At 36.3% G+C, this 24,027-nt stretch overlaps 1 protein-coding gene across 3 annotated transcripts in view; it reads right to left on the bottom strand.

Annotated features, from left to right (window-relative positions):
* Positions 1-24,027, bottom strand: part of dok6 (docking protein 6) — a 106,370-nt gene that overhangs the window by 33,032 nt on the left and 49,311 nt on the right. For all 3 annotated transcript variants that reach the window (XM_088642204.1, XM_088642202.1, XM_088642203.1), the window contains exon 3: positions 11,625-11,739. In XM_088642204.1, coding sequence (XP_088498330.1) covers positions 11,625-11,739 — 115 coding nt within the window. The remainder of the gene's footprint in view (positions 1-11,624; positions 11,740-24,027) is intronic.

Here is a 24,027-nt window from a genome sequence, read left to right on the forward strand (position 1 = left end):
GGGGATTTTTATAATTTACCTGTTTATCCCTGGAAAAGCACTTTTGAATGGATAGCAATTTTCATTAAATCATAATGTTAATCTTTTTATCACTAATAAAACATTTTCATGACTGGAAGCTTTCATCTGCCATTGTAACTAGTTCCACGGTGGTAAAGTTCCACAGTTTTTCCAGATGCTCTACTTAACATAATATATAATTATTCTCTAATACGAACCTGCAGTATTTTGCAGCAAAGCTTTCCCTTGCTGAGTCTACGAAAGGTCTATATGTGAAAATAATACATGTTCTCATAATAACACTGACTTAATCAGGTGAATATGTGCTCTGTCATAATACAGTGGCACTTCCATAAATTATCTTTAACCTCCTGAGATAAAAAACTAATGCAGTAAGGCATTTTAGAGAATTCATTTTACATGAGTTCATGAATACTGAAGAGTGCGAAATCCAAACCTGGAGGTAACTTAATCTGTGGGTGAGTAGTGGCAAGAATAAATAAATATGCTTCTCAATATTCAAGGTAATCAATTCTTTATTACTTCCATGCTGGAACACATATGTTAGCACAAGTCCCCATGTATAGTCCAAGGTCATGGGGAATTCTCCATCATCTCTGACATTATTCTTCTGCTTACAAGGTGGCAATTCTGTCCGTTGTGTCAGTTTGCCTGCAGAGTTGTCTACATGCAAGATTTTTCTTTCAGGTCACATAGCAGTGGATGGGCTTTTGTACAGCAGTGAACGTTTTCAATGTCTTTTTAGAGGTGCTACAGGAAACTGTTCAGGACCTACTGTAGCTAGGACCACACCTGATCTCAAAAACACATCTGAGGAGATATGATCAAATGCTATTACCCTATAAACTTGCCCGCAGCCCCACCTCCTCCCTGACACCTCTATATTTCATTAGAAATAATACAAGACAATCCTCATAAGAATGCAGTAGCCATTAAATTTCTAGGGATATGGGGAGTACCACAATTTATTTTGTAGAAAGTAGCAACACAGAACCTAGAATCATCATTCTGTTGGTATTTACAATATTAATGTATCACTTATGCCCTTTTGCATTTAGTGGTTAAATATATGATCTACCCTTGGCTTGACTTTTATGGTAACACTTGGCCAGGGCTGTTTCCCCTCTTGAAAATGATTGTAGTTGAGAGCCAAGTAGCCTTAAATTTACTGTGCTGTCCAGATGGCTGTCTGAATCAAATTAGTTCAAAACTGCACTGAATTGCACTGTGGCTTCTTCCATCCCTATAATTTAGAGTCAAAATCAGGATACAGCCATTTGACCCTGATGTCAAGCACCTTGATTCTGATCTCCAAGACAGGGTAAGATAATTTCTATGATGGATAAATATTAACCTACCATAGACTTAGCAGAGGTTGGAATTAATACTGAGAATTGGTAAGTTGTATTTAAAAACTACACGAATTGCATCCCTTAGTATCTCAGTGAAGTAGAGAAAAAGGGGTTGTAGATTAGTAAAATCCTTCAACATGAAGGTGGGAAAATGTGTAATGTAAGAATTCACCATTGAAGTACTGTACATCTAAAGTAAGGGAAATGCAGGTTTGTATAAGACCTTATTAAAATAAAAAGCCTCCATCACAGTCCAAAAGATCATGTGAAATCCTCTCAGGGGGCAGTTTAAAGTACTGTAGATATTTTTGAAAGAAAAGAGGTAACAAAAAAGTATTAAAGAAATGATTTGAAAATACGGCCTTTTTGAAAAATGATAAGAAGGCTAGAGAAGTGATATTGTATTAAGTATGTAAAAGAGAAGCTTGTGCAATAAAAATGACAATACATAGGAAAACTTGAGTGAAATACTATCAGAAATGTCAGTCAGGTAACAAAGTATTTGCTATTTAAATACAAAACTACCCAGTAGGAACAAAGAGACAAAAGGAATCAGTTTCTGCTATACACCAGTGTGGACATGCTATCCCTCAGTGATGGATAAGTGGGACAGTCTCACAAAAATAATGCCCTGGTGCTGATAGAGGAGTTAGAAAAAAATATTGGCTAATATTGGCCTAATATCCTCTAGTGAAAGCAAACTGTATGCTCATTGGCAAGGTCCTTATGAACATGTCTAATGGGAAGGTTTGATACATTATAAATAACATCCTGACAATCAAATGTACCACATAAACCAGTTAAAGTTAGTACTCCGCCCTCTTCTTGTGTATGTGCTACAGTATATGGCATAGCCCAGGACAGCAGAAACGCATACTCTTGTTGTTAAGGGAAAATGCAGACACATTTAGTCATCTTCCTGGTCTGACAAATTGCATTAAGCATGAAATAGTGACACCCCCTGGTGTCATAATTCATGAGACACCCTATCATACAGTATGTTCTGCAGGCTAAACGGAAAAACATATTACACAGCTACTGTATAACAAATGAAAGAACTTATATTGACTGAAGAATGTTATTGTCACTGGGGCGTGTCCCATCGCAATAATATGTAAGGCTTGGAGATTCTGTAATGTTTTTAGAAAATTAAACAAAGTCTCCAAAAATGTATGCTTACCCCATGTCTTCAATTGATAAACTCATTGAACTGTTGGGACATTCTAAACCTTTTTTGACACTTGATTTGACCAAAAGATACTGGCAAATACTATGTAACAAAATCAGCCAAAGAACACAGCATTTGTAATTCCTTAAGGGCTACACATGTATACAGTCCTTCTGCAAAGGAACAAGTCATAGGTTTATTCCATGCTTCAGTCCTTCTGTTTGGATTGCGCAAAACTGTTGATGGATAAAATCCACAGGAAACATTACACTTACACCTTCAGCAGGTAACGTAATTATATTTAAAACACTGCTAGGAGGTCCTGGATAGTACTGAAGAAGCTGGGCTGTCGATCAAACCTAAGATTATTATGCAACATGGCGCATGCCTCCAGTACAGTCGTCGTTGTACAGTAAGTATTAATCTCTTCTCAACTGATGTTCTGGGTTAAATGGTTAAATAAAGGCTTATATTTGTAAATACTATCTCAATACACGTTTCTCCTCTAGTTAAGTGCTCTGATAAACTGAGTATTCAGAGCCTGAAAGTTAAGAAGCAGTTGTAAACTTTTGTCAACAACTGCAACACAGAGAATAATCTTTAATAAAGTATGTAATTATTTTCATACAACACAGATTAAAATCACTCCTTAAACTCTAAAAATAACAAAAAATTATTAAAAATTATTAAAATGATTAAACTTTCCTCACTTATCAAAATAAATAGTGAAATTTAATTATCTTTCTTAATTAGCACACAGTTTTGTTTGGAACTCATTGATAGCAAGCATCCTGACCATCAGAAATGAAAGAGAGTGATACTGGGTATACAGTACGGTATGTCAAGTATTTCAACCTCACATGGCTTATCTGGCTTATCTTACCATTTCTGAGACTTGACTGATCTAAGCAGTGATAAATAGAGGATCAGTAAGTCATTTCTTACAAGAGATTCCAAATATATTGCCTTGCATATTACAAAAGAATACCTAAACAAAGACATTTCAGGAAGATTGTGAGCTTTTTGTTTGTTGGCCAAATATTCCAAATGATGAATTGCATGTCTGTTTGTGTGCCTCAGTCCTTGGCAAACAAAGCAACTTTAATACTGGAGGCTGTCTTTCATTTCTGATGTTCTCTTCTATTTACTGTATTGATTTATTGGCCTTTCTATATTTTCTTATGCCATGTCACTGCATTTTACAATGGACGAACAAAGACGACTGCTGTATGCTTTAAACCATTTATCTCGTTGTCTGCCATGTGACAGATTGTGCTATGGAATGTGGGCATTCTGATTCTGTGGCTGTGCCTAAAACAATATAGGGGATTTCTATGACAGAAAGAAATTACATAGCCTCTAACCTTCTGAAATTTTTTTTAAGGAGGGTTTAAACAAAAAAAAAAAACTTTCCAGAAGATATTTGGTATATAACTGTATCACCGGGTACAGATATGTGATAATATAATTATAACTGCATGATTCTGAGACAGCTGCAACTGCATCTCTCTGATTCTAATTATGGTGTTACAGTAGTGCCTCTCTCTATTACTCTTGCCAGGGTAGTGGGGTAGTGGTAACATCTCCTTGCTCTCTGGGGACTCGGGGGGACAGCAGCTCCACTTTGGGCGGAGAGGTGGCTCTGTGGCTAAGGCTCTGCACCTGTGACTGGAAAGTTACTGGTTCAAATCCTGCGGCCGGCAGAGGAATTCTACTCCGTTGGGCCCCTGAGCAAGGCCCTTAACCCCAACTGCTCCAGGGGCGCCGTACAATGGCAGACCCTGTGCTCTAACCCCCAGCTTCTCTCCCTGTCTGTGTCTCCATGGAGAAAAGCTGGGGTATGTGAAAAGACAAATTCCTAATGCAAGAAATTGTAGAGGGCTACAAAAGAAACATTATTATATTATAACTTTCTCTGGAGACTTTGGGGCTAGCAGCTCTGCTCTTTCATGGCCTGTGTCTTGCATCCATCAAAATCCCTTCCAGAGTTTAATTTTTCACCCTCTGTGGCTCAGAGATGGATAATAGAGATTGTATTTCCACCTTGGGGACGTCTGACACTTCAGGTGTCGACCTCTGCAGCCCCCCCCCTCCCCATTTCCCACAGTCTGTGAAAGTTATCTGGTAATTTGGGGTGTCATACTAAAATTGACATGCATTACAGAATTTTAAAAAATGAACTTTTTAAAATCCTCACATATTTAACAGAATGTATACTTCACAGAATCTATATTCAGCCAGACCTGTTCATGCCACTTTTAATTTGAATATCTCTTTTTATATTTTTCCAATTGAAAAAAATGAATTTGATATACAGTAGCTATAAATTGTGCATACATAGTATAGTATCAGATGAAATTTTATTTCCAATCATGAGTGTAGAAAGCAATATATCAGCAAACAAAATTCAAAATGTAATGAAGATGGTTAAGCAAAAAAGGAATGTAATTATAGTACCTGTATCATATTTGGGGAAATTTGTTATAAAAAATTTTGTTGGGTTTGTAGGCATTGTTTGACAAATTCAGATATACAACTTTAAATACTGTATTCATTAACAAATGCATGTTAATAAACAAGTTTAAAGCTTATTTGCCTGCACAAAGCATTAAGTACCTTTCTTAAACATTCACCTACTTTCATTATATGTATTGGAATAATGTCCCTTTTTGTTTAATTACAAATGTATTTTTAACGTGAATATTTTAATCAAATCTTGAAAAATCAAACCTAACAATTTTATGGGTAAAAAATTCTACCCATCAGTAAAAGCTGCAAAGAAAAATAAAAAATCGCAATATGTACAGTGGATTGCTTCAGGAATTAAAACTTGTTACCCGTACAATATGTTAACTTTTTTTCTTCTTAAATTTCTTCTTAAAAACACCTCTAAATGGTTACTGCGAAGAGTCAAAGAGCACAAGTTCAATCAAAGCGGAGGTAATGAGGAATAGTATTGCCTATGCGCTATAGTATGTAAGGAAGCTTTGTAAAGACTTCATAAAAAACACAGGCCGTGTGAATACATACCCATATGATTGCAAACAGTTAGCTTGTAATTGTACTTGTGTCAGATTGGAGTGTTATTTGTGTAAAGGGCCAGCGTTTTTGTTTTTTGTCTCTAAAGATATGTCACTAGGACACAATGTAATAAGTCAGGGAGCAGTCTCACAGCGTCTGACAGTGATTTAATTAGTGTGAAGTGTGAAGTGTGAAGTGAAGGCTGTAATATTTCTAAATGAACAACTTTAAGATAATATTATGTACAAGAATCACTATTGAAATATTGTAGTGACATGCAGAATCTAAGGCTAGTTATAATCAGTTTCTTGAAATAATTGCAAAAGGTGCTCTGATCTTTTGAAAGAGCCTTCTCGGACTTACAGTAACAGACTAATATCTCCTTACTAAGCAATTTTTGATTTCAGCAAATATTTTTGCCTTATTTTCAAAGCAGTTATTTTTAAACAAGACTTTCTTTGTTAGATAGATGTAAAAAAAAAAAAATTTTACACGAGGCCACAAAAAAATATAATTCTTTGGAAAAATAAATTAGTCCTGTTTCATTCTGAATTCCCAAGCAGTATTTTGACACTCTTGCTACTCCTTTGTGTATCTTAGCCTGACAGGTTTAAGTGCAGTAACTTGGTTAGGATATCCCTGATCGTAGCGTTCAGTTAGTAGATAATTGAATCACTAAGCAACTTTTTCTCCAGCTCAGCAGATCATCTGCAGTATGGATGAGCAGGTAGATTATGAGATTTCAAAAGGTTTATTGGGCTCAGCTGTACATCTCTATAAGTGGCTTGAGGACAGAGCACAGCAAATGACAAACTGCAAGGAACAATTTTAAATCACCAGGGCAGACAAGAATTATATGCAGCTGCAGGATCCAAAGCAGAAAAAATGTAAGCTGAGTTATTGTACTAAGGATAAACTTGCCAAAAACCATGAAGACAGAAACCTACATCTTTCAGTACTATGGTCATTTATCTAGCATTTAACCAGTTCCAAAAAACATTTCATAGAACTACAAAGTGAAGGAGCAGAGTAGTCTACAAGTATAGTAGTATAACTATAACACTATAACTAGTGGTAGAAGCTGGAGAAAACGGATGTTCTGTACAGTATGTGTGGAGCTGCTGGGACTGTAACGAGCCAGTGAGCGGCAGATGTAGACATGCACCTTAACTCAAAAGACTAGACATCTACAGCTCAGCGTGCTGTAAGAGCTGCATTCAGCTAATAAAATAAACAAAAAACAATGATATTTATTGCACAGACAGAATACAGTACTTGCGTTTGTTTCTCTTAAATTGCATTTAGTTTTCACCACTCACTATCTTGCTGTTCTACTTGCAATACTATTTTATGTGACTAAAAAACATTACGGTATATTCCTAAGGAGAAAAAAGACATGGATTTTATTGCACTCCTTAAGTCATCAAAATAAAAAGAAAGTTATTACTAAAATGGATCTTGTCATAGTCTGATATGAAACTGGAATCTGCTTGTGTTCCTTAATAAGAAAACAAGTGGGAAGTAAAGGTCTTATTTCCAGTCCTCCAAAGAAATCATTATGTGTCCCTTACTTGATTACATTTTGCTGTGTGCTTTCCACATTCTGAAGTGAAATGATTTTCTAATATAAAAATAGTTTTCTCCTCCAAATGTTCCTTGAAATACAGATTCTTAACCTCCTGTGGATAGAGTAATCTCCTTTCAGGAACTCTCTTTAACACAACATCAATCTGAAAATATCTAGTTATTAAATAATACAATAATCAATGCCAATATATTAAAAGCAGAAAGTCTTACCAACCGAATCAGTTTAAATGACTTTCAGAGTAAATGATCTGAGAAACTGTGGCTTTTTCTCATGGCTTGGGTGAGCAAATGCTTGCAAACTGAAGTGCTGGGGAAGGGTTCTGAACTTGTACTGTAGCTGGAAAGCTGTCAGTTCAGATCTCATTGAAATGCTGCTGTTATGCTGTTACTCACTTGAGTGAGGAACCTCACTCATTGCATCATTGATATTATCAATGATATTGATATGATCATTGCATAAACATTGGAATTTACACATAACTAAAACACGCAGCTTTATACTGTAAATAACGTATAACTGTAACTTTAAGTTTTGTGGACAAACGCCACAGTGCAGTTCAGGAGAAGAGTTTTAATTTGTTACGAAAAAGGCCGTTTTCTAGGACACACCCAAAATGATGCACACAAAGTGTATTGTTATAAGTTTTATTTTCTGGGAAAGAAAAAACACATTTAGAAACTCCTCATGCTGTGTTGAAAAGAGAGCACGGGCTAATTCACTTACAGTACATTTTAAATATGATATGGCAAATCCTTCCATCAGTTCGGATGCAGAGTGAAGGTGGAAGTCATTTCCCATAACATGTTTGAAGAGGCTCATATGTAAAAAGATATTGGGTGTCTTTTTGAAAATGTATACTCTTCCCTTTCTACAACTGGATACCTGTTTTGCTTTGAAAGTTCCATGGTTTTCATAGCTGAATATTTGCTTGAAAGTCATTTTCAGACTGAAGTACCTTACAGATACAGGGGTATTTCACACATAAAAATATACTGTATAATACCTTTTGATTAAGAAATCCTAGTCCTGAAGACTGAAAACAATGACTTACTGTAAACATTACGGACTGTTTCTATAAAACATAGCACTTTTTGTCTCACTAGCATCAGCTTCCCAGTTGCCTCAAAGACGGTATTTTATTTGCCATTAAAGACAGTCTCGCATGTGTGGAAAGGGAATATTTAAGCAACTAATAATTACTCTAGTTTATTAGTTTTGAATTCGCTTGCCAATTATATAATACAGCCCTTGGACCTCATATCCAGTTATGTGGTCCTGACATTTAAAGCATGGTGAATGCACACTTCTGTGTACAATGCAAAACAATTAGTTAAAGCAAATCCCTACGTGAAGTCAATAACCCATTTGAATCAATTTAACTTGCTTTTAACCTAATTTTATGGAAAACAAATAATCCATTATTATTGCTTATAGGCCAAGATCCATACCAAAAACCTGTATGCTTATTTTGCAAATCGTTTCTACTAATTTCACCATTGTGCTATAAATGATATGATCCTGGAACAAACTCGTGTTTTTCATTTTTTTAATGTAATGTAATACAGTGTGATTTCAGCATACGTTGAGATCTTGAATGTAATTTTGAGAGTTGAGTGCTGATGCTATTGGAAACTGGTGCAGCCTTAGTGTAGCCTATTGATGGAAAACAGGATCTCTGTGGAAAAGGAGTCTGCCTGCAAAAGTGATTCCTCTGGATAATGAGTCATTTTCATTTGTGGTTTTTACAAGGATCACAGTTTCTACAAGGATCACAGAACAGCTTGTGAAGTAGAGAGAACCTGAGAGTTATATAATATGACTTTTTCTCAGATCTGAAAATGTCTGTTTAATTCTGTGTTTCTTAAATGTAGAGTAAAATAGCAGTGGGTAATATAGAAAAAAAGTCGCACAAAACAGATTATGTGCATTCTTATGGTGTTCAATTTGAGTTTGTGTAGGACAAAGCTTTTAGGTTTATTAATAAAAACCAGCTTGCACTAGGGTTTTAATCTTTTCAACCTATACATTCCAGGCCTTTTTAAAAACAGTAATCCAGCAATCATCTGGTTCCATCCAAAATTAATATCCTTTAAATGGGTCAGATTTTTTCGGCAGATGTTAGACGTCAAAGAAAATGCTCAGCAGAGTATTCTCTACATGAAAAAATTGCAAATTTGCAATAAACAATGACAGAAATGACAAATGACAGACATTGCAATAAACAGTGACAGAAATGACAAACATTGCACATTGTGCTGTTCACAATGGCTCTTTTATAACCATCAGGTCATATATCATTTGTCAGTCTCTTAGATCTCTGAGCCAGTTTCTGATCATCTACCAGTGGCTTTGTGTTCATCTTTGAAACCCCTTTGAGATCCAGAGTAAAGTCAATAATGCCAGCAGACTTGCGAGTGTGGTTGTGTTCACCACTTAGGTAAAAACAAATGAATAAAACAATTCAATTAAGTAACTGGGACTTTGGATGGAAAGGGAATTTGGTGACCCTGCAGCCCTAAGGACTGGAGTTGCCTACTATCCTTTCTTCGGATCAATTTCATTAATATAAAAATTTCATTACAGCAAATTGTAAAGTATGGCCTTGTAAAACATTAAGGGCTTTTTGAAGAGCCCCATCAATCTTAGCCTGGATAAGAGCTTCAGACTTAATACTGTAGTACAAAGCAAACAGCAAGCTTAAACTAACATTTTAAAGTCCAAAGTGTATTTAAAAATACCACTGTTTATTGGATCTATTATCTGGTTTTATAGGAATAAATCCCTTTAATGTGTATTTTATTGTTCAATAAATGAGCAAATATGTATTCAGGTTTTTTTTGCAAAACTTAATATGGAACAACTGTTTAAGACGGTACAGTATCTACATCTCCCAATTTATTAAAATTAAATTTGAAATACCATAAACCTTACAATTGAGCACTTCCAAATGTAAAAAAAAATCACATAATTGAATACAAGAGCTGTTGGCCTCATTACAATAATGCACTTCAGTGAGGTATACAGGATTTATAAATAACAAATAACAGGTGCTTACTTTTACCAACAATGGGTCTTTTGATTCATAATGGATTAATTGTTGTAATTAGTGTGAAACTATTAATTCCACAGAGATGATTGCAGTCTGCTAAAAATTGCATTAGAGTAACAATATGCTTTCCAGAAAACAATTTTAAACAATCTAAATTGCAGTTTAGCATTTCTCAGTTTTTTGCCACAATTCCTTTTAATCTGCTCTCAATAGAATGTTAATGGTCACAACAAACCACTCACTGATGCTCCTGTTTAACACAAGGACCAGAAGGTAAAGGTTCAACTGTATTACACCACAAAGGCACGAAAGGGAGAAATGTCCTTGACAGTTTGAACTAACACATGTCATTATTTAAGGATACACCTGTATTGTTGACAGGTACTATAGAGGAGATCTATTAAACTTCACCATTGCCCAAATATTCTACTTTAAAAATACAGCTTCTAATCTCTACATCTTTGTGATGCTGAATAATGAGTGACTCACAGCTTGGATGTACTGTAATCATTTTCTACCTCCTTCCTAAAACGCCATCAGTTTTGCAGTCTATGGAAAATTATATCAGCAAAACATGCTTAGAAAGCAATTCATCTTAAAAACAATAACTGACAGCGACAGAAAAATGATTTTTTTTAAAGTGGTGGCTGAATGTGCCTCGCTTCTACATGAATTTCCCCTAGATGTGCAGTATTATGCTATGTTAAGGAGAGCTAATGATATCTCAGCAGGACCAGCATGCATTTTCCATGTCACTGACTGACGTGCCTGAGAATTTCTTAAAAAGGAAATTTGAGCTCTTCATGATATTTCTGGTGCGATGCTCCGTTCAGCTAAATTTAATTTTCAAGTCATTCCCACTGGAAGAGGGGAAATCATTTCCTTACCTTTTTTTTAAACGTTGACACGTACTGTATCATAGTTGCATGACCAGTGAGTACGTTACCTTTCAGTCCACTAATGCACTGCTGTATAAATAAGTGCTAACCAAATATATTTATTTCACAATGCAACATGAAGTACACTTCCTTTTTATCATTTAAACTACTTGTTTTCTAAAGTTTTTTTTTCTCAAGCAAGTGCCTTCAGCAATATTCATTTAAGGCAGTGGCAAACGTCAGAGCTCACCTCAGCACTGTCCCACAGGGCTAATTTAAAGAGTTTTTGGAAGCCTGCCTGGAATTCACAAGTAAGCTCAATTGATACAAGGTATAATTGGACAGGGCTGCATTATAAAACAGTATCCAGGCATCTATGAAAATCAATAGCCCTAACTCCTCTTTATTTAGACGTCTACAGCAGAATGTACTTTAAATAAAGGCTTGTCTGGCTTGGTTTCCAGCACACTTTCCTAATCTATTTAAGTCTGGAGTTTCAGGAGCCACATCAGTTTCTCAAGCTGGAGATGCACTATTAATTGCTTACCTGACTCACAGGCAAATGTCTTTGACGTCTCGTCATAGAAGATAATTGTCACCGCATGTTTCTTTGTCTCTCGGGGCAGCCTGGTTATGTTCTTGATGTTATGCAGCTCAGTTATCTAGAAATTGAAGGTAAAAATATTGCTGTTACCACACTGAATTACTGTAATAAAAGCAAAATAAAGGCTCTGGATAATGAATGCCATGTTTATTGCAAAGCTCACTGTTCTAATGTATTAAAAACAAACTGCTACATTTTTTTAAAGACTTAGCTTTTAGAGTCTGACTTCGCCGGCCTTTTAATGTATTGCTTTTTCCTACAGCATACTGTACTGTATGTAAATACAGGACAAGTGTTTAGTTCTCTTGCATAGCAAAGAGTACAGCACTGAAAGAAATAGGAAAGAAGGTTTTGGCAACATACTTTATCATACCTGTATATGCTCAATAGATTTTAAGAGAGTACAGTATATTCCACTTATTTACTGTACATAGAAATAACTTAAAGTCTCAGTGGGAATCAGTAGGTGCATAACATGCTATGCAGTATTATCTTGTATTGTACGGTATTGTATACCTGTTAATTAGATCTTATCGTACGCTAATATTCTGTATTACTGCTTTGGGGTAGCTTAACACTGGATTGGCTTATTATTGCATTTATCTAACATGCTTTGAGCCTGACAATTCAGTCTTCACCAACTGTTTGACTCCAAGTATAGTGTAGTGATGGACTATGCCAGCCTTTCATTAAAACTGCGTATTCCTTTTAATTTCTGTTTATTTTTCTTTCTTCAGTTACCTTTTACCTCAGCTGCATTAATCATGACAATGCTAACCATCACAATCCCTGAACTGTGTTTTCAGAAGTCCTTGTGGGAATGCAGAGTGATTTCATTTGAAGTCATTGTTTTGACATTTCTGTATGTTTTGGGTCAGGGTAGTGAGCTCCATGATGTTAAACTCCTTCATATGGAAACCACATTTGCTTATTTGATTCCCCCTTGACAAGTTTTGCTCTAGTTCTTTGTAAAATGTTTTCATTTAATCTTTAGACTCCGTAGTGTTGCTGTGAGCTGGCATTTGCCATCTACAGTATATGCACATAATTGAACTCCAGTATAATTTTAATTTGTCACTCTTACATTTGACAAATTGTTAGTTTAGTCATCCTTTATGGATGGCCCCTCATGGCACTGTTCCTCTCAGCAAGTCTCAGTACTTTTCAGCAGATTCCCAGTGTTCAACTGAGCTTATCAGAAGACTAGCTGCAATCTGAACTTGTCCCTATTCTGTTATTGTGTACTACAGTATACTGTAGGTGAGATGGGCTTTCACTAATATGTTCTCTTCAAATAAACCAAATAAACCAAAAGCCCTAAAATGTAGAGATTGCTGCTGTTTATTGCCTTTGCTATCATCAAGTACCCTTTTACTATGTGAAAATGTAAATATGGCCCCAACTACTATTATCGGTTTTTGATGCTGGTCTTATTTGTAATTTCAATTGACAGCTTTCAGGAGTATAGACAGAATAATGAGTAAACGATAGCCACACACACATAGCGTATTTTAATGTAAACATACTTTTAATTTATCATATTAATTTAACTGTATCTATTAGCAAATTAAGCACATGGGGTGCAACTCTATTAAAATAACTAATAATCTTTTACCTTTAAGTACAACACTTTGAAACTGTTCAAGGGGGAAGTTCAATTGCAAAACCTTTTATTCTCTGAGCTTGATGTGGGAGAATGGATGAAGCAACACAAGTCTTTCTGGAGGGCTGCCATCTGTACCATCTTGTAAATGCTTCTGTCTGGAGTGCTGAATGATTCTTATAGCCTGTGGCTTTCTGGTTCAAATCCAGGCTGTGCCACTATTTGACTACAGCTGGCAGATTTAGCAGGGTGCCCAGCTGGACAAGCACTGTTGCCAAGGGGTAGCTCATGGATGCTCATCGTCCTTTGTACAAGAACGATGATGCTGGTTCCTCACCAGGAAGTATTTAGTCTGGTATGCAAGTCACACCAAGGCCTTGCTATCTGGATCCAGAATTCCATAAGGAAAAAAAAATAGATAATATACCAATATATCATCTTCCTCACTCAGTGTGGGAGGCTGCACCACCAGTTAGGGCAGAAAATTAGGTGGCTGCTCCAAACTACTGGTTATAAAAGACATCTGTCTGAAAAAGGTGAGCAAAAGACTTAGCCAGTTTTCCTGCTTCTTATATACTTATTTTTCATTTAATAAATCATGTAACCACAGCTGCTTTTTTGCCCAAGAACCGATGGTAAGAGAACACTCTGCAGAGTCTAAAAAGCAAGTGAATAAAAAGAATAGTTTAAGATCTAATGAATGTCTTTAGTGGTGAAGAACTCCCAGATCCTTAAATACAGTAGATTCTGACTTTAGAAACCTTACATGTTTCATGTAAAGTGCACAGTTATATTAGTCTCTAAACATTAATTTTGATTTAGGAAATATTTAGAAAATATATTTCAGAATAGTGCAGAATCCACAGTCATACTATAGTATTAATGCTCAGGAGTCCTGGCTGTATCTTTTTATTTAATTCAACCAGATTCTTGAGATTGTTTTTGCTTCAGTTAAATTAGCAGCAGCTGAATATGTTAAAAATAAGTCCTAATTAGAATATTTTTATACTGTAGCACAGGGTATCTAGACAACATTTCAAAAGTGGGTTTAACTTAATAGAAATGTGAAATGTCCCATTAGCACTGAAAAGCTTTACATACCTTCTTGTGTCATACTGTATCTCCTGTGCAGGTTAGGGTAAAATACATACAATCCAAGAGTGAAAAAAAAGGAAAACAGGGACAATTTTTCTCTTTTTTTCTCCAACAGATGCTACAGTACCTACAGTAGCTGTAAGCTAACTCCTGTAAGCAAACTCCTTGAGAGGGTCACCAGCTCTAAGGAATGACCTTAAGAATGAATACCATGTACCATGTAATACCATGCTGCAATTCTTCATAACTGAAATTACGTTGTACTGAGTAGAAACACGTAAATTACAGAATATGGTAACTTTTCCATTTGTAGAATCTCCAGAAATTAGCTCATTTATTGAAAGTCAATATTCTGAGAGATTATTGAATGTGAAAGCAAGACAGATAACTGCTGTGTGTGGTTAACATTTCTGTTTGTAAACATTAAGAAGATTGTTGTACTGTATATATACTGTATGGTGTAAAACTGTACATGAATAAGGTTAAACTGTAGGATATACTGTACAGTAAACAGAGGGGGTAAGTAATTGAATTGTCTAACTTGAAACTTCTAAAATCACAGTTCCAGTATCTGCTTTGACTGAAAAGATTGTTTACCAGTGTGTACGAAATGGTACTGTAGATACAACATTTGTATTACTTCTTTTTCAATGCTCCTATTGAAATGTCTGCTTACTACATTTTTCCCATGAATTCAGAAAACAATTTACTTAGCTGCTATGCCTGCGTCTAGGGATCCCTGGGATAGAGAGCTTATTTCCCACCTGCCTTATAAAATATTACAGAGAAACAATTAATCCAACATAGATTCTTTTATTTCTGTATTTATGTTACACTACTCTTACAAATCATTTTCCAGAATGCTTTTTTGGCTTTGTGGTCTATACCTTGATGAGAACAGTCTCATTGGAACATGCAGTACCTGGAATAATCTGACGTACTGTATGCTACTTTAAACCTAGATTATCTAATGGTTCACTACATAATTAATTCATAGCATCTATGTAACTCCATATAAAAGATTCTGGAATTCCTTAAATTGTACATAGTACACACATTTTGGAAGAAAATATGATCCTCTTTATCTGAGATACTGCAAAGAGATATCCCCTGTTCACCACTGTTTCTTTTACTGAACAATGATTCATCTTTTAAACTGTCCATTTTGCAGAAAAAAATATAGTTGGAAAGTACTACAGCACAAGAAAAAATGATAGCACAGCACTGGCTGACCTCTGATGCTCTACCATGGCATCAGAGGACTTTGATGTTTTTAGACATTTTATTTTTGGAACTTTCTACAGCCCGTATCCATGGTGCTAAGATGCAGATAATTAGATAATTTTTTTAGCTCCTCTTTAGGAGAAGGTTGCCTTTGTAGGTGGGGATGGTGGGGGGGGTGTACTGTAGGAGAGCTTGATTTGTTTACTGGTTTTTCATTGTTTATAAAAGAAGTAATACAAATGTTTTCAAAAAGAATACAACGTGCTAAATGAAGATCTACGCTGAGGCTCAGGAGGGAGGACAACAACCAAGTCACCTTCTTTTCGGCTGTTATAAATCATAATCAGAAGTCTTTTCCCAAAAACTATTTATACCGTAAGTAAACCCCTCTTTTTCCATTACCCCTCCATCCATTGCCCACCCCATCTCCATGTTTCTTGGTCACCCCTCACTCCAAAGCTGTCCCAGCTTTCCTCCTGTGGCCAGGGGGCTGGACCTCAGACAAGTGGGTGAATCCAAATCTCACCAGACCTAAGCTCTCAAAAAGCCATTCTAAGCACGTTGAATTATTGGGTATCATTGTTCCCTGTGAATTAAAAAAGTTGGTGGCAAAATGGGCCAGAGCAGACATGGCTTCTTCAACACCCAATTTCTGATGACAGGTAATAGTAAACTCACCCTCATGATTATTATTTTAATGAGTTAGCACTTCGTGTAAAGTGCACTCCAATGCACTTCTTGCAATGACAGACATATAAGGCAGTTTTTCACCAAAACCAGGACCAAGGATCAGATGCATTGTGGCTGTTTTTTTTTCAAACCACATGGAGTAAGGAAAACAGTTCATTTGTTTTATCTGGCACTGAATTTTCAAAGGTACATAAAGCGAGCAAGTGTAAGACCTAGATTTTTACCTCACTGTTCTATGAGACTTCTGTGAGCAATTTTTTTTATATATACTGTACAGTATATACACATCCATGAACTATCATTAAAAAAAAGGTACTATACAACCACTATGATTACATGAACAGAAAGAAAACTGTCTTGGATCAATACATGTTGATCTTGAGGTTTTGTAAGAAGAGACTTTAAATCACACCAGTAGATACATCCATAATATTCACTTCTGTATATAAGACAGAATACCAAAACACTGGCGAATGAAAAAGCTTTTGAGAATGATATTAAGAGCTTCAGGCCTCTAAATATATAGATTAAAACTACAGTATCTTGATTTAGACTGTGGATAACAATAAGATTAATATAAAAAAGACAGTTCTGTAATCCTGCTATGTTTGTCTGGCAATGAAGCCAAAAAGAGAAAAATGGTCAGATTCTAGAATGACAATTCTGTACATGCACATTTACTATACATCTGCCAAATTGTGGTCTTTACGTTATTATTATTATTATTAAGCTGTTATTATTCAACAGCTTTACGTTATTATTTGTTATTTATTAAGACATATAAACCTGGTAAAATACAGTACTTACACTACTGATTTGAGATTAAAATGTTTTCTTAATGTTAATTAAGAATAACTTTCAGTACATAGAATGCAGTTTGAGAGGGCAGATGTAGACTCTTATCTGAACTATATTCTTCAGAAAGCTACGAGGCATGACCTGTCATCTGCACTCACCTACAGTACAGTAAGCACTTGGTATAAGGCAATTGGCAGTGTCAATTTAAAAACCAAAAAACTGTAGATTCCATGGTTGGTTATTATGTGCTGTCTGAAGGCAATCTGCACCAGAGGGAGAGAAGTAAGCATCTTGCTGACCAAGCAAAACAGACTTTCTTGATTTAAGAAGCTTAACTGCCTGGCTGTTTAGAGAGGAAATTGAAGAAGTCTAGCGAAGAAGCTCAAAGAGGAACTTTGGCTTTGTTTGTGCTTTGGATATTTTGTCTCTTTCTTTAAATTAAAGAGTACTATATCTGTACCATACAGCTGTTCTTGTGCCTGCTTTACCTAGACCTCCCTTTCATTATATGACACTCAGCTCCACTGTCACATGCAACATATCTAGTACAGTATGTATTTCACCTTACTGATAATGTACTGAAAACGAACATGGGGAATGGAAAATGTGGGGCAAGCAGTTCCCCTTCAATATAATAATAATCCCTTGCATTTCTATGACATGTTTCTGGACACTGCACTGAAAGCGCTTTACAGGTAATGGGGACTCCCCTCCACCACCACTAGTGTGTAGCTCCTACCTGGATGATGTGACGGCAGCCACAGTGTGCCAGTAAGCTCAGTAAACACCAGCTTATCAGTGGGGTGGAGAACAGAGTGATCAAGCCAGTTCATAGATGGGGAGGCCATGATTGGGAAATGCTAGGGCCAAATTTGGTCTGGACACTAGGGTAACACCCCTACATTTTTCAAGAAACACCTAGGATTTTAATGACCACAGTGAGTCAGGACCTCGGTTTTACATCTCATCCAAAGGATGGCACCTTTTTTTACAGTATAGTGTTCCCATCCTTATACTGGGGCATTAGGACCTGCATAGACCGCAGGGTGAGCAACCTCTGCAGGTTAGGCTCCACTAATACCTCTTCCTGCAGCAATCTTAGCTTTAAGAGGAGGTCTCCCATCCAGATAATGGCCAGGCTCACACCTGCTGAGCTTCAGTGGGCTGCCAGCTGTGAGCTACAGGCCGATCAAGCTGCTGGCAGATCTTGTGGAAAAGTTGGCTGTGTGGCTTTCCTGGAGAAACGACATGTGCGTATAAGAAAGATGGGGTGAAAGCGGACTTCGATGCTGAAGGAACGGCAGGCAAGTGGGTGTGGGTGACGCAGGAACGGATAGAGGCCAGAGTGGCGTGGATGACGGCGGGGAGACCTGTGAGGAGGCCACTGAGCTGGGGAAGAAAGGGTTCTGGGAGATGACACTAGCTGTAGTGAAGACTAGACAAACTGTGTGTTTTGAGTGCATGAGAAGAGTGTGAAGTTGAGCACAGGGGCAATAGCAGAGTGTTACTGTATGTTCCGAAGGAAATTCAGCTTCTGAGTCATACAGTATATGTACAGTAAATTAGAATCTGGGTATAAATAGCCAGTCATGTTTTTTTTTTTTGTCAATGGTAGATATCAACATGTTCTGTAGGGATTATTTTCAAGTGTGAAAGGTAATACTCTTTAGTTCCATGAGTATAATAGTTTCTGCTGAAAAGAAAACCATAAATAAATGCCCCTGTGTATTTCAATAATGAGCATTGATATAAGGTTGTTTTATTTTTCTGTTTACACTTCCACTCTATTTTTTTTAATGTAAAACCTGTCCACCAAGAAGACATTTACTGTGTGTTAAATAAATACAAAGATTCTATTTAGAAAAACACACAGGGGAAATGTCTTATGTATTGCCTAAAAGTTACATACTGTAACGTCCTGCTGTTTATACAATAATTTTATGGTAATGTGACTAATGTTATGGCATGTATGAATTTTGAATAGCTGTGCACCACTCTTGAATGCCTATAAATCAGGAGGGGTGCAGTTCTGAAGTTTCTCATTCCCAATTCGCCTGCCAGCTCCACAGCTCTGTATTCAGTGATTGAGTCTGGAAAAAGAAAGCCCTGGACCAAAGCCATGGTCACAGGAAGGACTCTCATGAGGAAATGTCATGCAAACAAAGGTGATGTGGAATTAAGCAGGTTCTCACGGGGTCTTGTGTGTATTAAAAATACAAGTAAAGCTCTATGAAGCACATTTGGAACATATGAATGTATAGTAACCAGAACAGAAAATAATGGTAAGTGTCGAATAGAATGCAAATTGAATTCCTTGCAAAGAAAAACAGACAGGATATTATCAGCGAGGGGATGTTATCTGTCATAATTTAGGGCAGTGAGATTGAACACAGCTTTCCATGCTCCCCCAACCTTTTCTGTAAAGATGTGCCTCCTGTTCTTGGTATTAAATGTACCCCTGTGAAGATTCCACTGGTGACATCAGGTTTGTGTTTTAATGTTTATTCAGAAGACGTCCACCATGTTGACTTGGTCAATGCTTTTGGAGAACCCTTGATTAAAAGGTGTGGCTTTTAACTATGTATCTTAACATTTTGTTTTCCTTTTTTGCTTCTTCACATTGTGTATATGATGTGTCAATATAAGAAACCAGGTCCTAGTTGAATGAATCCTCCTTGTGCTCAGTATTTTACAATTTTAGTTAGACCTGAGCTGTTTTGGATACGTGTATGCAATACTCTGCTACTATATCACAGTGAATTGGAATATGCTGGCTGCTCGGCCAGTCTTGATTTTTTTCTGGATTTTTAAAATTGTAATTCCTGCTTCTACTGTGTTTACTAATCAGCCCATACTGCTATTGTCTATAAACCCAACTAGTTTAGTGGAAATGTCTGCCAGTGTCGGAAGTAACAGAACTCAAGTTAAGGATAGACATAGACTATGTAAAGGGCAGCATGGTTAAGTTTTGAAAACTATCCCTGAAGTTGTTTTCTATACTGTATATATACACTCAGGATTGTCTGAATAAACAAGTAAAATTAAATAATACACCAGAAAACAAATCACATACGTCATAATTAGCGGTGGTGATTTGGAGGTCAGTTAGAATGAAAATCAGCAGATATGCTGTTCCTCCAGGACCAGAGTTAGGCTAGTTTACTTACAGTACTGTATGAGAATCTAGTTTATTCATATACATGAATATGAATAAATACATATGCCTGTTATGCTTAAAGAATGATATCACCCTAGTCAGAAGATTCACTCCTTACCTGTACTCTTTCTTCATTCAAACAATTCTAAATCCAAAAACATGCATTTCCTCAAATAATTATTTTATATAATTTGAGAATTAATATTTTCACTTTTACTTTCACAACTTTCTCAAAATCTAAACATACTTTGCTGTTATCTCCACTAAGCTCGTTGAATGAAAGTTTAACAACTCAATTAAGTAAGATTTACCTTTTCGAAAGTCATGTAATACAAGTCAGCCTTATTGGGAATTAACAAATCTGCAGTCCCTGTGTAGTGGCTTTGTCTAGAACATCTATTGGAAGAGTTGCTTCAATGGTTTATGGATAAAATTGATATGGACAAGTACTGTTTCCTGAGTAGACTTGGTAGCATGCCATCAGGTCCTGTACATTTCTTATTCTTGAATGTTTCTAGTACCAGAATCATTTCTCCCTTTTTTAATGATTATTCATTAAAATAATCCTGTGCTGACAATGTGCTCTTTTTTCATTAACTGGATCCTGTTGGTTTTTAACCATTTATGAAGTGCATTATTTTTCTTTATACTTTAGAATGATTTCTATGAGTCTCTTCCTTATAGATTGACACTTTTTATTTTTCTACAGTGGGTTTAGATCTAAGCCTGAAACATCTTATTGATATATAGCACTTCATCTTCCTCTTTTATATCTTTCCTGTCTGGAAGAGTTTGAATTGGATTCCTGAGGAGACCACAGATTTGGTCCTACAGTATACCTCAAGTCTGTTACCTTGATAATTGAATTTATTACAGATATAAAGACTTTTTACAGCAGTGATTTTGTTTGTGCCTACACATATAACACATTGGGTTGTCACCTGCTTCGTCATGGCCATGGTATCAGCCACCTCAGCTGCAAGGAGAGAGCATGCAATAGTCATCCTAATGTTCCAGATGCATATGTTGTTTGTTGTGTTTCAGAGCACAGAGTCTTTAGCAGTTTTGCACTCTTTTGGCAATTTTGGGTTGTACTAGCAGTAATTATAATTGGGTCAGAAATCAAGGTGTCCTGGCACCTGCTGACTTGAGCACACCAAATCCTGGTTATTTGAGTCAAGATTGTGTAGTGGAGCAAAGTTGTTTGTTAATATAATGCTGTATATGTCAATTTGATGTTAATATGATGGTGGAGGAAAGAAACATAGATGTGAGGAGGGGGAAGCAGAAGAAGTATTTATGTGATTAGTCAAGAAGAGTGAGAGAGAATGGAGGAGCATTCTTTCTTAAATGTGTGCTTCTATCACTCCTGTGTTAAAAACAACATACTTGGACCCCTTAACAGCTTAACAACTACCACTGTATTTCCAATTGACCATTTTCTCTCAAAACGTCTGAACTGGCAAAGAATGGCTGGTCAATTTCAATATTATCTTGAATCTAATGAGCTCTTTAAACCTCTTCTCTTGGGGTTTAGACACAGACAAAACCCTTGTTAAGATACTTAATGATTTGCTGATGGCTTCTTATTGATGATTTTTTTAATAGTATTCTCCTTCTGGATTTGAGTACAGCTTTTGATGCTGTCGATCACAACATCCTGTTGAGCAATGTGGAAAATGATCCGAGGCTCAGAAAATTGGCTATTGTGGCAGTTCCAGTTCCTTATCTGAAAGTCCACATATCCAGGATGATCCACATTGTTCTGTGGCTGGATCACACAGTTTAGTTGCACTTTAATATTTATATGATGCTTGTTAGTCAGTTTATTTATTAGCAGAGAGTTGAGTTTTATTGTTATGTGATTACATTCGGATATGGGTAATATATTATTACTACAGATCTCTTTAGCTATATTGTGACAAGACCGTGAGGCTCCCAGCATCAGGTTTGGAAGAGGCTGATTTTGAAGTCAAGCCCCTGAGGAAAGTTAGAAATTAGAAGTTAGAAGTTAGAAGTTAGTATTAATGGTGCCACACTGCATGCAACAGAACCTTCTCTTGTGCTACATCATGACTGTGGAACTCACTGCCAAAACCAATTACAGACTCCGTGACTTTTGTTATTTAAGAAAGACTCTGGAATATTACTGTAACTGGTGGGCTGTAGGTTCCACTCTCTGCTGCAAACACTGCAGACTTTACCCCAGTTGCTCCAGTCTACCCAGCTGTTTAAATGGAGACCAGCATTTTACTTATGTGTTCTGTTGAAATTCTGCAGTCTATGTCTTCATGTTTCTACTTATATTTGTTTCAAGATCGTATTTTACGAGGAACATATCTTTTACAAGCAATTGACAGAATGAATGTGTAAATTATACTCAATCAGCAATGCTTACATTGCACAGACCTTGCAAAAAAGCATTTGTAAGCATTTAACAGTAAGGGTAGAAACTAAAGAATTTCTAAGGATTTTTTTAAGTGTGAAAATATGCCTGTACCATTAAAACAGCCTGCTGACAGGCTGATTTCTATGACACTCTTTTGTTACTCATTCACCTGAAACTGTGGGTCACAGGTATTGATGTTGTTCTTATTTTATTTAGTGTTTTGAAATGTGTCAGCAAAATTCTTTTCACGGGAAATCTGCAGTATTCTACATAATGTCTTCTGCATAAATTGCTAATAAAATAGTAAGAATAACATTTTGTTTATTCCAGGGAAATTCTGAGACAGCAGATCTGCTTTGTTTGATTTAATTCTTAAATACGCCAGTGAACACAATATGATCAGGGCAATCTCATGGTGCTTGGTTCTTAAGACTTTTTGCATACAAAGTAAAGACAGAACACCACATTACCCAAAGTGATTGGCTACAAATTCTTGAACCCGAGCAAGTAAATATATTCAGATATTCAGACTGTATTTCTCCTATTTTGCTATTCACTTTATCTTTTCTCTTACAAAATAAATGTCCGCACTCATCTACAGTATAAAAGCTAAACCACTGCAGCTAGATGTCCGTGAGGCTTGTGTTACTACTGGATTAGGATCAGAAAACAGCAGAGGTAGTTTCTGGTAGAGCAAAAAACTTGGGACAGAATGCAGTTGCACAGTCCGAAAGGCATTTGTGGTTATGAAGGACTGAAAATGAAATGAATGCCTTTGCAGAAACAATTCTGTGGCTTGCTTTGAACAAAGATAACAGACAAAATGTTGTATTTTTTTTTCCGGTTTACGAAAATGTTAAATATCTCAGATTTGGATCTCAAAAATATCAAGCAGAGGATAATTCTCTGCTGAAGAATACAAATAATTAAAGGGTAAAAGAAGAAAAAAGGGAAAAAAGACAAATTTAAACCAGTGCCTATGAATCCTGGTGTGACTTTCTTTATAATTTTTCAATGTGGAGTTAACCTCTGTTTGTTCCTTTGCAGCTTTCTGATTGATGTAAATCTACAACTCAGCCTCCTCCACATTAAAGCTGAGATAACTGTTATCTTTCTAGAGGACACAATGACAGTGCTGGCATGTTAGCAATGTGTTCTCTACATACAGCAGATAGGCTTGTGAATCCAGGCACAAGCAGCGGTCTAATTAAGGTGCAGGGGTGAAGCAACTGAAGTGTGTGGATGATGAATCAGTTTTAGGACAAGTAAAAAGGAATGGTTAGCTAAATATAGCTGTCTAGGATAGATTATAGCATTATGGGAACATTTTACAGGGTACAGGCACCATCTATTGAAAGCCAATTATTTTTTTTCCTTTTTAAGTGTTAAA

Source organism: Lepisosteus platostomus, chromosome 8 (genome assembly GCF_059453375.1).
Source record: "Lepisosteus platostomus isolate fLepPlt1 chromosome 8, fLepPlt1.hap1, whole genome shotgun sequence".
Taxonomy (NCBI): Eukaryota; Metazoa; Chordata; class Actinopteri; order Semionotiformes; family Lepisosteidae; genus Lepisosteus; species Lepisosteus platostomus.